The sequence below is a fragment of the Oncorhynchus clarkii genome, chromosome 11 (genome assembly GCF_045791955.1).
Source record: "Oncorhynchus clarkii lewisi isolate Uvic-CL-2024 chromosome 11, UVic_Ocla_1.0, whole genome shotgun sequence".
NCBI lineage: Eukaryota > Metazoa > Chordata > Actinopteri > Salmoniformes > Salmonidae > Oncorhynchus > Oncorhynchus clarkii.
Genome location: NC_092157.1, coordinates 17,203,565 through 17,217,420, shown reverse-complemented (window position 1 = coordinate 17,217,420; position 13,856 = coordinate 17,203,565). Strand labels below are relative to the sequence as shown.

Below are 13,856 nucleotides of genomic sequence, written 5' to 3'. Positions count from 1 at the left end.
CTAAATTGTGTGTGAACCTTCAACCCTGATGTTCTGGAGCTAAGTGTTTGACTTTTGATCAGGCATCTCGTTGGCCAGCATGGTTGTCCTCCCTCGGCTGTTACATACACCCCCCCTGGGAAGCAGTGGCTGCTGGGAGGTTATCAATGATGGACGCCAGCTCTGCTCCCACTCCTGAACGGGAATGCTGTGAATGAATTGAACGAGAGGGAGGAGAGGAGAAAGGGGTGATGTCGAGAAGACAGGGGGGGAGAGAATGAAAGTGGTAGACAAGGAGGTAGGGAGGGGGCATGTTTAAACAGCCTGGACTTGAGTGACAGGGCTGATAGAGGGTGGGCGGAAGAGGGGGGTTTAAGAGTTGCTGGGGGGCTGAGATGAGGGGAAAGTGAGCTTTTAATTTCCAAGAGCAGAAGCAGATGTAGGGGAATTGTACACACACCCACACGCTGCTAGGCAGCAGGAAGTCATCAGGGACAGAGGAGCACTGTGTGTGTGTGTGTGTGTGTGTGTGTGCTGGGGCAAGGGACCCTGGACCACTATAAAATGAGCACGCAGAAACTGTTAAACACTAGAGCGAGACAAGACGGCTAACGATATAGTGAGAGAGTCAGTGTCATCTTTTCATCTGTCCAGAGATGGAGGTAAAGAGGAGAAACAAAGAGAAACATGCTATTAGACAGCAGGCTTAGAGGAGGTAGATCTGTTCTTTATTCAACCAAAGTGGAAAAATGCTGTTGACAAAAAGCACTTAAACAGAGCTGTTAATCAAGCTTTAACCATCTTCTCACTCCAATAATGTTGTCCCACTGGCTACGCTGACTCCTCGTCTTTTTACCATCAGTCGGTCTCTTTATTTATCCAGAACATTGAATTATTTTGGTGTTTTGAAATACAAACATTTGAGGAGGGTATGATTTTTCAGTTGTACAAAATTGATCTAAACAAAAGTGAACACAGATGGAAACATGGTGCCCAGAGGTGGAGTATAAAATGACGGTGCAAAACAAACAAAACAACAAAACAATGTCCCTGCACATATAAAAATAAATTAATACTTTGTGTCCAGTCACCATCGCCTGTAGTCTGGTCCTAAGATTTACACACACAAAATTAGGCTTCATTGGCTATCCTTTACACCAACACTGCCAATCACAATCACTTATTTACACCCCACAGGCAATGAAAAATATATATTTATTTACACAAACAAAGTCAAAACTGTGGCATTGAACCCACACCTCTTCTGACAATAACAGCTATGTACACCATCACCACCACAAACCACCTCCATTCGCCAGTAGTTCAATCTTTCTCAATACACAACTTTTTTTCCCATCAAAAATGTTTACAGCAAGATGTGAAAAACTTTAAACAGCAGTATAAAACAAATTCTTGAAGAACAGTGGGTACTTTTAAAATATAGCATCCTGCACCCATTATAACATAAAGAAATGCTAAATAAATAAAAACAGAATTCATAAAGTTGGTTTCGGTATTTTGTGAACCCAGCAAAATACATTTCCTGGTTTCCAGCCTTTCAGAATGTGTTGCATGATCTTTTGCCTGGTCAACGCAGCTTGACAGCCAGTAATATGGTGAGAATGGATGACTGACAGGTCGAGTAGCATGAGTAACCCTCCCCCTCAGCCTTAGGCACTTGGGGAATGGACCCTGACTTGCCAATCCTGACTGTTGTGGATTCCTATTGGCCGATGCTGAAGGTTGCAGGCCCTGATAGGCTGGTGTGTGAAGTAGGTAGAGCAGAAAAAGACAGTAATAGCAAGGCTTCCATAGCTGAGCGGTCAGTCAGTCTTACATTAGAGAGTGGTCTCTGGTTAGGTCTTATGCTGGTTAGGTCTTATGCTCAGGCAGACAGAGGTAACAGCAGTTACATGTCCAGTGCAGGACTCCTGCCTCTCCTAAAACTGTACAATGTCATAGTTCCCAGACCTCATCTCTCCAGCAGAGCTATGAGTCATCAGTCAGCTGTGTTAGTGTCCTGATATTTTTGTAGTTTGTAGTAATTGTAGTTCTATGTGGGCTAGCTTGTGTGCTGAAAGCACAGCACTGATCAGAGTTCATATGATGGTAGAGACCCCTGAGAGATAGAGAGATGGATAGAAGAGAGAGAGAAAAAGAGAATGCGCAACAGAAAAAGCGAGAGAGCTGTTTTGTGGGTCAGGTCTTCTCCTGTCCAGTGAGGCCCACAGCCTTTTCAACCAGCCGGGGTTTCTGTGCAGTGGCGTGTGTGTGTGTATCGGGGTGTGAGTGTGTGTGCAGTGCCAGGAAGGGGTTGGCGGTGATGGTGCCCTGGCCGTGGACGTGGGAGGAGGAAAGGAGGGAGGTGATGGGCAGCTGAGTGGAAGAGAGAGGGATGGAGGGAAGCTGGGAGGAGGTGGAGAGAGATTGAAGTTGGTGGAGGTCCTGTTGTTGCTGCATCAACTGGTAAAACAACACCTGCTGCTGTTCCTAGAGGGAGGGAGGGGGAGGGGAGGGGGGAGGAGGGGGGAGAGGGGGGGGGAGGGAGGGGGGGAGAGAGGGAGGGGGGGAGGGAGGGAGGGAGAGAGGGAGGGGGGGAGGGAGGGGGGGAGAGAGGGAGGGGGGGAGAGAGGGAGGGAGGAGGGGAGAGAGGGAGGGAGGAGGGGAGAGAGGGAGGGAGAGCAGGAAAGAGATAATCATGTGACTTTGGAAAGCTGATAAATAAGCCTGCTGTGTTTAGTACAGTGGTGCTAGGGATGTGTGTTTACCGCAGAGGGCTGTGAAGAGAGTAGCTGCTGTAGTTGGTGCTGGTGCAGTAAGAGCCTCTGCTGTTCAGACAAGGCACCCAACCTAAAAACACACAAAGACATACACACACACAGTTAGAAAACCACGCACACACACACACGCACACACACACACTCACCTGCTTTTAGCAGTAACTGAGCTGCAGTAATCCAATAGGAAAGCAGGAAGGGAGAAAATATAAGGGAATCAATTTCAAAGCCAAAAAGACAGACATTTCAATGAATAGAAGGACAGGTAGCCAGGCAGGCAGACTACCAGGTAGCCAGGCAGGCAGACTACCAGGTAGCCAGAAATGCAGACTACAAGGTAGCCAGAAATGCAGACTACCAGGTAGCCAGGCAGGCAGACTACCAGGTAGCCAGGCAGGCAGACTACCAGGTCGCCAGAAATGCAGACTACCGGGTAGTCAGAAAGGCAGACTACCAGGTCACCAGAAAGGCAGACTACCAGGCAGCCAGATGTAGTGTACCTACCTGTTGTTAATGGAGCTGGAGATGGGCAGAGCGGCGCTGGTGCCCGGTGCAGAGGTATGTGTGTATGTGTGAGGGCTGGAGGTGGTCTGTATGACTCCGTTCAAAACCCCCACTATCCCCCCCATCCCTGGCCCGGCTCCACCTCCCAGCATCATGGTTCCCATGGCAACCCCGTTGAGCTGATGCGGCTGGGGGGGGCTGTGAGAGACGGATGGGGGGGTGGACAGAGAAGAGGTAGATCCACCACTACTACGACCACATGACACGCTATCCTGAGAGAGAGAGAGAGAGAGAGCTTTGTTAACCAATATCTCCTATGCAATCTCTTACCATTCCAAAAGCTCTATGTAATGACAGCATAACAACTAGTGTGATAGCTGGGTTCACTCACTATGTGCTGGAGCTTCAACTGCCTTACCTGAGCAGGTATGGGTAGAGAGGAGTCACTCTTCACATCTGAAACACACAACATCACACAGGCAATGATAGTGACAGTTTGTACGAGTGTTTGTTAGGGTGAGGTGAGGCAGTAATAGGGCTGTGTGTGTGTACCTTGGGCAGCAGTAGTAGGGGTGAAAGGCACAGACAGCTGAGCTGACAGGAGCTGCAGTCGCTCTTTCTTCATGGTCAGAGTTTTAATCTGGTCCTCTAGACGCCTGTTCTCCTGCTGCAGCTGGTGGAGGGACTTCAACATCCCCAACACTACCACACAAAGAGACCGAGAAAGAGAGAGAGACAGAGAGAGAGATGGAGAGAGAGAGAGAGAGAGACAGACAGACAGAAGAGAGAAGCGAGAGAGAGAGGAGAGAAGCGAGAGTCAAAGACAGGCAGAGAGAGAGGAGAGAAGCGAGAGAGAGAGGAAACTAAATTAAACCAATAAAATTGAATTATCCAAACAATGCAATGATAGGTGAGTAGATTAGATTTGATGAAAAAAGTAATGTAGGTGTGTGTGCTCACCATCTCCCTGTGCTCCCTGCTGCAGTAGGAACTGTTGTCCATCACTCCACTGTCTCTCCAGCAGCTGTTCTATAGAGGTGGCCACCGGGGGTACTGTGTCTCCCCCTCCCTGACCTGACCCTAGCCCCCCCAAACCTGACCCCAATGACCCTCCTGGGTCATACCGGATCTGCAGCCCACCTAGAGGAGAACTGGAGGGAGAGCGGGATGGATGGGTGAGAGAGAAGAAAAAGGATATTAACAACCAAACATAGCATCAAACAAACATGGAGAATGTCAAAGCAATTTGTCCTTAAGTGAGCTAATGAAAATGAGAGAGAGAGAGAGAGAGAGAGAGAGGTGTGTGTGGTGGGCACCCATGGTGCAGTAAATCACTCTGTGCGAGTTGAGACACTGATGAGTGAAAGAGAGACAGAAGATAGGGAGGAAAAAGAGTCAGGAGAGAACTTCACGGTTCTGGAATAATAAACAAACAGAGGGAGAGTCTTTTTACCATTCCATCGGACTTCTCGTTGGCGCACACACACACACACACACACACACCACTTATTGGAAAAGTTCAATTAGCAAATATTTTCTCCCTTTTGGAGCAAACTGAAGGAAACCTTTTTCTTCTTAAAATAAATATTATATTATTAGGTTGCTTTTAAATATTCTGATTTGTTTCATCCTTTCAAATAAAAGTACCAACATGACATTTCACTTTTCATTTGCATTTTTATAATTCATATGAATCTGACTGAAGAAGCCATGCCGGAACAGAGTTCGGAAAAGTGACGTCAAGACAAGAACACACAAGTGAATACAAAGCAGGAGTGAAGCCACTCTCCACATAAGACGCTAAAGAACCACATCATACAGAGTCCTCCTATTGGTTAAGAAAAATATTTTGGCACTGAATAAAGCCAACACACTATATATATGGACACCCCTTTAAAATTTGTGGATTCGGCCTCACCCGTTTGCAAACAGGTGTATAAAATCAAGCATACAGCCATGCAATCTTCTTAGACAATATTGGCAGTATAATGGCCTTACTGAAGCGCTCAGTGACTTTCAACGTGGGTCTGTCATAGGATGCCACCTTTCCAAAACGTCAGTTTCTCACATTTCTGCCCTGCTAGAGCTGCCCTGGTCAACTGTAAGTGCTATTATTGTGAAGTGGAAACATCTAGGAGCAACAACGGCTCAGCCGCAAAGTGGTAGGCCACACAAGATCACAGAACAGGACCGCTGAGTGCTGAAGCACATACAAATAGTCTATCCTCGGTTGCAACACTCACTACCAAGTTCCAAACTACCTCTGGAAGCAACGTCTGCACAAGAACTGTTCATCGGGAACTTCATGCAATGGGTTTCCATAGCCGAGCTGCCGCACACAAGCCTAAGATCACAATGCGCAATGCCAAGCGTCGGCTAGAGTGGCGTAAAGATCGGCGCCATTGGACTCTGGAGCAGTGGAAACGTGTTCTCTGGAGTGATGAATCACGCTTCACCATCTGGCAGTTTGACGGACACATTAGGGTTTGGCGAAAGGCAAAGGAACACTACCTGCCCAAATGCATAGTGCAAATAGTAAAGTTTGGTGGAGGAGGAATAATGTAATGGTCTGGAGCGGTTTTTCATGGTTCGCACTAGGCCCCTTAGTTCCAGTGAAGGGAAATCTTAATGCTACAGCATACAATGACATTCTACACGATTCTGTGGTTCCAACTTTGTGGCAACAGTTCGGGGAAGGCCCTTTCCTGTTTCAGCATGACAATGCCCCGTGCAGAAAGCCAGGTCCATACAGAAATGGTTTGTCGAGATCGGTGTGGAAGAACTTGACTGTTCTGCACAGAGCCATGACCTCAACCCCATCAAACACCTTTGCGATGTTTTAATTTGATTTGATTGAACCTTTATTTAACTAGGCAAGTCAGTTAAGAACAAATTCTTATTTTCAATTACGGCCTAGGAAGTGGGTTAACTGCCTTGTTCAGGGGCAGAACGATTTTATCTTGTCAGCTCGGGATTCGATCTTGCAACCTTTCGGTTACTTGTCCAAATATCTAATCACTAGGCTACAATGATGGCCAACCTCGGGCCAGACCCTAACACGGACGACGCTGGGCCAATTGTGCATCGCTCTATAGGACTCCCAATCATGTCCGGTTGTGATACAGCCTGGAATCGCCTGCTATCCACATACTTATGGTCATGTAGTGCACTCTGACCAGATCCTGTGTTTTCCTATTTAAAAAAAATAATCTCTATTACAGAGAGCAGATTCCATTATGCAATTATACATAGTACTTTCTATTTACAGTGTATTCTGAAAGTATTCAAACCCCTGGACCTTTCCACATTTTGTTACGTTACAGCCTTATTCTGGGGGCAGCTGACAAGGTACAAATCTGTCGTTCTGACCCTGAACAAGACAGTTAACCCACTGTTCCTAGGCTGTCATTGTAAATAAGAATTTGTTCTTAACTGACTTGCCTAGTTAAATAAAGGTTAAATAAAAAATTCTCATCAATCTACACACAATACCCCATTGTTCCTCTCCCCCTCTTGTACACTGCTGCTACTCACTGTTTTTACCATCTACAGTGTCTTGCGAAAGTATTCGGCCCCCTTGAACTTTGCGACCTTTTGCCACATTTCAGGCTTCAAACAAAGATATAAAACTGTATTTTTTTGTGAAGAATCAACAACAAGTGGGACACAATCATGAAGTGGAACGACATTCATTGGATATTTCAAACTTTTTTAACAAATCAAAAACTGAAAAATTGGGCGTGCAAAATTATTCAGCCCCCTTAAGTAATATTTTGTAGCGCCACCTTTTGCTGCGATTACAGCTGTAAGTCGCTTGGGGTATGTCTATCAGTTTTGCACATCGAGAGACTGAAATGTTTTCCCATTCCTCCTTGCAAAACAGCTCGAGCTCAGTGAGGTTGGATGGAGAGCATTTGTGAACAGCAGTTTTCAGTTCTTTCCACAGATTCTCGATTGGATTCAGGTCTGGACTTTGACTTGCCCATTCTAACACCTGGATATGTTTATTTTTGAACCATTCCATTGTAGATTTTGCTTTCTGTTTTGGATCATTGTCTTGTTGGAAGACAAATCTCCGTCCCAGTCTCAGGTCTTTACGCCAAACATAACATTTTGCATTGTTGCCAAAAAGTTCAATTTTGGTTTCATCTGACCAGAGCACCTTCTTCCACATGTTTGGTGTGTCTCCCAGGTGGCTTGTGGCAAACTTTAAACAACACTTTTTATGGATAACTTTAAGAAATGGCTTCCTTCTTGCCACTCTTCCATAAAGGCCAGATTTGTGCAATATACGACTGATTGTTGTCCTATGGACAGAGTCTCCCACCTCAGCTGTAGATCTCTGCAGTTCATCCAGAGTGATCATGGGCCTCTTGGCTGCATCTCTGATCAGTCTTCTCCTTGTATGAGCTGAAAGTTTAGAGGGACGGCCAGGTCTTGGTAGATTTGCAGTGGTCTGATACTCCTTCCATTTCAATATTATCGCTTGCACAGTGCTCCTTGGGATGTTTAAAGCTTGGGAAATATTTTTGTATCCAAATCCGGCTTTAAACTTCTTCACAACAGTATCTCGGACCTGCCTGGTGTGTTCCTTGTTCTTCATGATGCTCTCTGCGCTTTTAACGGACCTCTGAGACTATCACAGTGCAGGTGCATTTATACGGAGACTTGATTACACACAGGTGGATTGTATTTATCATCATTAGTCATTTAGGTCAACATTGGATCATTCAGAGATCCTCACTGAACTTCTGGAGAGAGTTTTCTGCACTGAAAGTAAAGGGGTTTAATCATTTTTTATTAAGTTTTTGATAGTTTTTGATTTGTTAAAAAAGTTTGAAATATCCAATAAATGTCGTGTCCCACTTGTTGATTCTTCACAAAAAAATACAGTTTTATATCTTTATGTTTGAAGCCTGAAATGTGGCAAAAGGTCGCAAAGTTCAAAGGGGCCGAATACTTTTGCAAGGCACTGTATGCATAGTCACTTTAATAACTCTACCTACATGTACATATTACCTCAAGTAACCGGTGCCCACGCACATTTTTTAAAACTGCATTGTTGGTTAGGGGTTCGTAAGTAAGCATTTCACTGTAAGGTCTTCACCGGTTGTATTCGGCACATATGACAAATAACATTTGATTTAATAACAAAGCAAAAACATATTTTTTTTTGTTGCAAATTTATAAAAAAACAAAACAGAAATATCACATTTACATAATCATTCAGACCCTTTACTCAGTACTTTTTTGAAGCAACTTTTCAGCCTTGAGTCAGCGATTTCAGCCTTGAGTCTTCCTGGGCATACCCAGGACGCTACAAGCTTGGCAAACTGTATTTAGGGAGTTTCTCCCAGGCTTTAGGTGCCTTTCGGAAACTCCAAGTGGATGCCATGTGCCTTCTACTGAGGAGTGGCTTCCTTCTGGCCACTCTACCATAAAGGCCTGATTGATGGAGTGCTGCAGAGATGGTTCTCCTTCTGGAAGGTTCTCCCATCTCCACAGAGGAACTCTGGAGCTCTGTTAGTGACCATTGGGTTCTTGGTCACCTCCCTCATCAAGAACCTCCCTGATCTCAAGGACGATCAACGGAAACAGGATGCACCTGAGGGAAGGGGTCTGAATACTTTCCGAATGCACTGTAAAACATCCAGAAATATTGAAAGTAGTATCTTGTTGATTTCAACTACCCATCCCACAAAGTGTGTAAAAGTTTCAGTGTCCAAAACACCCATCGCTCCACACACATCCCTTTCCCAAACATCCACACACATGCTAGTCACCATAAAAACAGAGAGATAGAAACGCCTTTATGGGGGGGAGATATAGAAACTCCTTTATGGGGGGGAGATATAGAAACGCCTTTATGGGGGGGAGAGATAGAAACTCCTTTATGGGTGGAGAGAGAAACGCCTTTATGGGGGGGAGATAGAAACGCCTTTATGGGGGGGAGAGAAACGCCTTTATGGGGGGGAAACGCCTTTATGGGTGGAGAGGGAAACGCCTTTATCAGGGGGAGAGTAATAGAAACGCCTTCATGGGGGGGGGGAGACCAGAACCAGAGTGTGTTTGTGGGAGGGAGAGAAACCCTCAAGAGAGGGGGATGGGCAGAGATATTTTTGTGTGGAATGTAAATAAGGGCTCACTGGTAATAGGGGGAGTGTGTGTAGGGAAAAGGGAGAAAATATGTGTGTGTACTTACCGCGGACAGAGGGTGGTCTTGGGAGAGGCTCGTCTGGAGAAGCCTGGAGCTGCAATGCTGTTTCCATCTCCTACCTCCTGATCTACACACACACAGTAAATAACACACTTACTACACTGTGATTGTGTGTCTCTCTCTTGCACACACACACTTTCTCTCGCTATCTCGCTCTTCTCCCTCCAGGCCAGACGTCTCTTTTAATTTTCCTCTACGAGAGTAATAAATCACACATGCACACACAAACACATGTGCAAAGACACACGCAAACACACACCAGCATGCACTCGCCTCCACTTAAGACACCCTTCCCCTCTTTTCTTTTCCTTTATTTTTAACCCTTTCCATTCCTCCACCAGCAGCCTGTCATTCAAAAGAACACACACGGTCAGTCACAATATAGTTAACCCCTAGAGGTCATGGAGGACCAATGGCTGCAGGCAGTACTGAAACACCAGGAAACACTTTATTCCCCCCTTTTCTCCTGACCCTCCCCATTTATTTATCCCACTCCTCCCCCACTGTTCTCCCCTTCCTCCCACTACCCCCATATGTACACCACCTTCACCACCCAGTCTCACCCTAAGCGCTGTATGTGTGTATGCATGTGAGTGTGTGACGTAACCGGAGCAGTGGGTCAGTTGGTGTTGTGACCTCTGAACCCTCTGTAGACCGTGGTCTATTCATGGTCAAACGCACACACACACACACACACACACACACACACACACACACACACACACACCTGCGGGGGAAGCTTGAGACTGTGCGATGAGGGCAGCCATGGCAGAGTTAGGGTTGAGTCGGTTTCCAAACATGTGGGAGGGAGCCATGTTGAACACTGGACCTGGTAACCCACTCACCTGCAGGGACAAAAGAGTCTCAGTTACAATACATGGAGGATGACTGGATGGAGTTGGTAACATAAATGAAGACTGTGGTGGAAAATGACATCATTAGTCATGCTATATCCCGTGTTTTACCACTTAAAGAATAGTCTCTTGTTATATGTTTTTCTAACTTTTCTAAACTTGTCTTGGTGTGACTTAGTCATAACACTGGGCGTATAGGTAAGAGACATTTGGGTGCAACCGCAGCATGTGACATCCTGTGGGTTTACTATTTACAGGAAGTCACATGCATGGAAACTTGCAGAAAGGAGTACAATATAGTGTTTGTTGTTGTGAATGCAGTTAGATGTCTGAGCCCTCGGGCTATCAACCTCATGCTATCTTAAATCTGCACAGACAACTAATTACCTTTTTCACATGATCTGCTGACTGCTACATATACAAGAAAGAAGTATTTTTCTATAAAAGCAGAGACCCGACTGTTAAGCTTTCAACTCAAATATTCTTGGTGATGGTTGATTGCTTCATTTTTGCAAATCTTATAAAATTGTTGTTTGAAAGAATCTGCAGTCTCTCTTTTCCTACAGAATTGCTACCACAATTTGGCGACGAGGATGGGATGGCTAACGCTGCTTGCTGATTGCGCCGGAGGAGACCGAGGTTAACTGCGAGCAAGGGAGCCCACATGCCGACTAAAACGGGGCAGGAAAGGACCCGCCTCGGACAGGCAGGGAGCATCATTGAGTGGATACGCCATTCTGAACAGACAAAATAAATTAAGGGTGAGACTGAATTTCTTTTGAACATCATAGAAAATCCTGTTCTGTGACAGAGGTTGTGCACATTATGTCTTTATGTCTTTGTTGTTGCAAAGACAATACAGAAAGCCTGGTTAGCCAATGGGCGGGAGCACTGGTTGGTCGGCCCAATTGAGGTAGTATGTACATGAATGTATAGTTAAAGTGACTATGCATATATGATAAACAGAGAGTAGCAGCAGCGTAAAAAGAGGGGTTGGGGGGTGGGCGGGGCACACAATTAAAATAGTCCGGGTAGCCATTTGATTACCTGTTCAGGAGTCTTATGGATTAGGGGTAAAAACTGTTGAGAAGCCTTTTGGTCCTAGACTTGGCACTCTGGTACCGCTTGCCATGCGGTAGTAGAGAGAACAGTCTATGACAAATTTTTAGGGCCTTCCTCTGACACCGCCTGGTGTAGAGGTCCTGGATGGCAGGCAGCTTTGACTTGCGGTCAGAGGCCGAGCAATTGCCATACCAGGCAGTGATGCAACCAATGCTCTCAATGTTGCAGCTGTAGAACCTTTTGAGGATCTCAGGACCCATGCCAAATCTTTTTAGTTTCTGAGGGGGAATAGGCTTTGTCGTACCCTCTTCACGACTGTCTTGGTGTGTTTGGACCATTCTAGTTTGTTGTTGATGTGGACACTGAGGAACTTGAAGCTCTCAATCTGCTCCACTACAGCCCCGTCAATGAGAATGGGGGCGTGCTCGGTCCTCCTTTTGCTGTCCACAATCATCTCAGTCTTGGTTATGTTGAGGGATAGGTTGTTATTCTGGCACCACCCGGCCAGGTCTCTGACCTCCTCCTCCCTATATGCTGTCTCGTCGTTGTTGGTGATCTGTCCACTGTTGTGTCGTCTGCAAACTTAATGATGGTGTTGGAGTCGTGCCTGGCCATGCAGTCGTGGGTGAACAGGGAGTACAGGAGGGGACTGAGCACGCACCGCTGGGGAGCTCCAGTGTTGAGGATCAGCGTGGCAGAAGTGTTTCAACCTACCCTCACCACCTGGGGGCGGCCCATCAGGAAGTCCAGGATCCAGTTGCAGAGGGAGGTGTTTAGTCCCAGGATCCTTAGCTCAGTGATGAGCTTTAAGGATACTATGGTGTTGAACGCTGAGCTGTAGCCAATGAATAGCATTCTCACATAAGTGTTCCTTTTGTCCAGGTGGGAAAGGGCAGTGCGGAGTGCAATAGAGATTGCATCATCTGTGGATCTGTTTGGGTGGTAAGCAAATTGGAGCGGGTCTAGAGTTTCCGGGATAATGGTGTTGATGTGAGAAATTACCAGCCTTTCAAAGCACTTCATGGCTAAGGACGTGAGTGCTACGGGTCTGTAGTCATTTAGGCAGGTTGCCTTTGTGTTCTTGGGCACAGCGACTATGGTGGTCTGCTTGAAACATGATGGTTGTTAGTGAAGACACCTGCCAGTTGGTCAGCACATGCCCGGAGCACACGTCCTGGTAATCCGTTTGGCCCCACAGCCTTGTGTATGTTGACCTGTTTAAAGGTCTTACGTCGGCTACGGAGAGCGCGATTACACAGTCGTCCGGAACAGCTGATGCTCTCATGCATGCCCCAGTGTTGCTTGCCTCGAAGCGAGCATAGAAGTGATTTAGCTCGTCTGGTTCAAATATATTTAGATGGAGAAGAAATGACTCTTTTCAAATTACAAGAAAGGAAGACGTTTCTAACCAAATACGGTTTGTTTTGTGTGTCTGTTTTTGTTTCCTGAGTGTGTGTATTGATGAGAGATTTATATTAAGGATGGATGATTGACCCTATCAGCCCGACTGGCTGCACAGTGTGATCGAATAAAGGAACACATCCTCCAGTAATAAAATTGGCAGAAGTTCCAGTATTGTTTCTAATACAAGGTATCAAAACCGTTACCAATTAAAATGCACAAATACCATAACTACACTCTGGGGAATTGGGTATCACTACCTTAGAATTAAGAGCAGTGAGTGAGTAGAGCTGTGAGTGAGTAAATCTAAACACTCTGGCCATGGTCAGGAAGAGGTAAAACTATAGCAAAACCATAGAGGCACTAAAATATGCACAAGAGTATTCTACCAATTCAGCTCGAATATCGAAAAAATCAAATTATGGATAAAACTGGGCAGCATTTCCCTGCTGACGGGAAATATGCGAGAGCGGATACAAATCCATTGCTTTAACTAATTCTGACAATTTGTTAGTTACGCTATCCTTATGATCCGCATAGCATATCATTACAGCAGTATGTACCGGTAATATATGTTAGCTACCTAACGTTCGTTGGCTACTAATACATCAAACTTTCTAGTATATTAACTATATGCCATCTAACTACCCAAAGTGTATTGACTTCATTATTTATGTCATTCTTACCTAAATGGTATAGTCATTGTGTATTCTCATTGGACATTGTTAATTTGGGTGCTTCGTGAATTCACTCAGGCTATCTGCTCGGATTTCAGAGCACTCATCTGAATGTACCAGAGTGCAGAATAACTGATGAATTTACAAACGCTCAACACCCGTTGAATATGGACGTTGTCAGTAAATGTTGGGGGAAAATAACATAACATTGAACGTAAAATAAAAATTGTTGCCAGCAGCACAGTAAGTCACCAACGCTTTTAAGAACATGGGAAAAGCCATTGGAACACAGGAGTGATGGTTGCTGATAATGGGCCTGTACGCCTATGTAGATATTCCATTCAAAATCATCCATCTCCAGCTACAACAGTCATTTACAACATTA

General features: G+C 45.5%; 1 protein-coding gene across 6 annotated transcripts in view; it reads right to left on the bottom strand.

Annotated features, from left to right (window-relative positions):
- Positions 1-688: 688 nt before the first annotated feature.
- Positions 689-13,856, bottom strand: part of LOC139420303 (MLLT10 histone lysine methyltransferase DOT1L cofactor) — an 86,876-nt gene continuing 73,708 nt past the window's right edge. For 2 of the 6 annotated variants that reach the window (XM_071170246.1, XM_071170244.1), the window contains 8 exons: positions 10,205-10,322; positions 9,463-9,544; positions 4,221-4,411; positions 3,813-3,962; positions 3,652-3,716; positions 3,261-3,532; positions 2,748-2,829; positions 689-2,469 (listed from right to left, as the gene is read on the bottom strand). In XM_071170246.1, coding sequence (XP_071026347.1) covers positions 2,179-2,469; positions 2,748-2,829; positions 3,261-3,532; positions 3,652-3,716; positions 3,813-3,962; positions 4,221-4,411; positions 9,463-9,544; positions 10,205-10,322 — 1,251 coding nt within the window. In that variant the 3' untranslated portion in view covers positions 689-2,178. The other 4 variants (XM_071170247.1, XM_071170245.1, XM_071170248.1 and 1 more) reach the window with 2 other exon arrangements.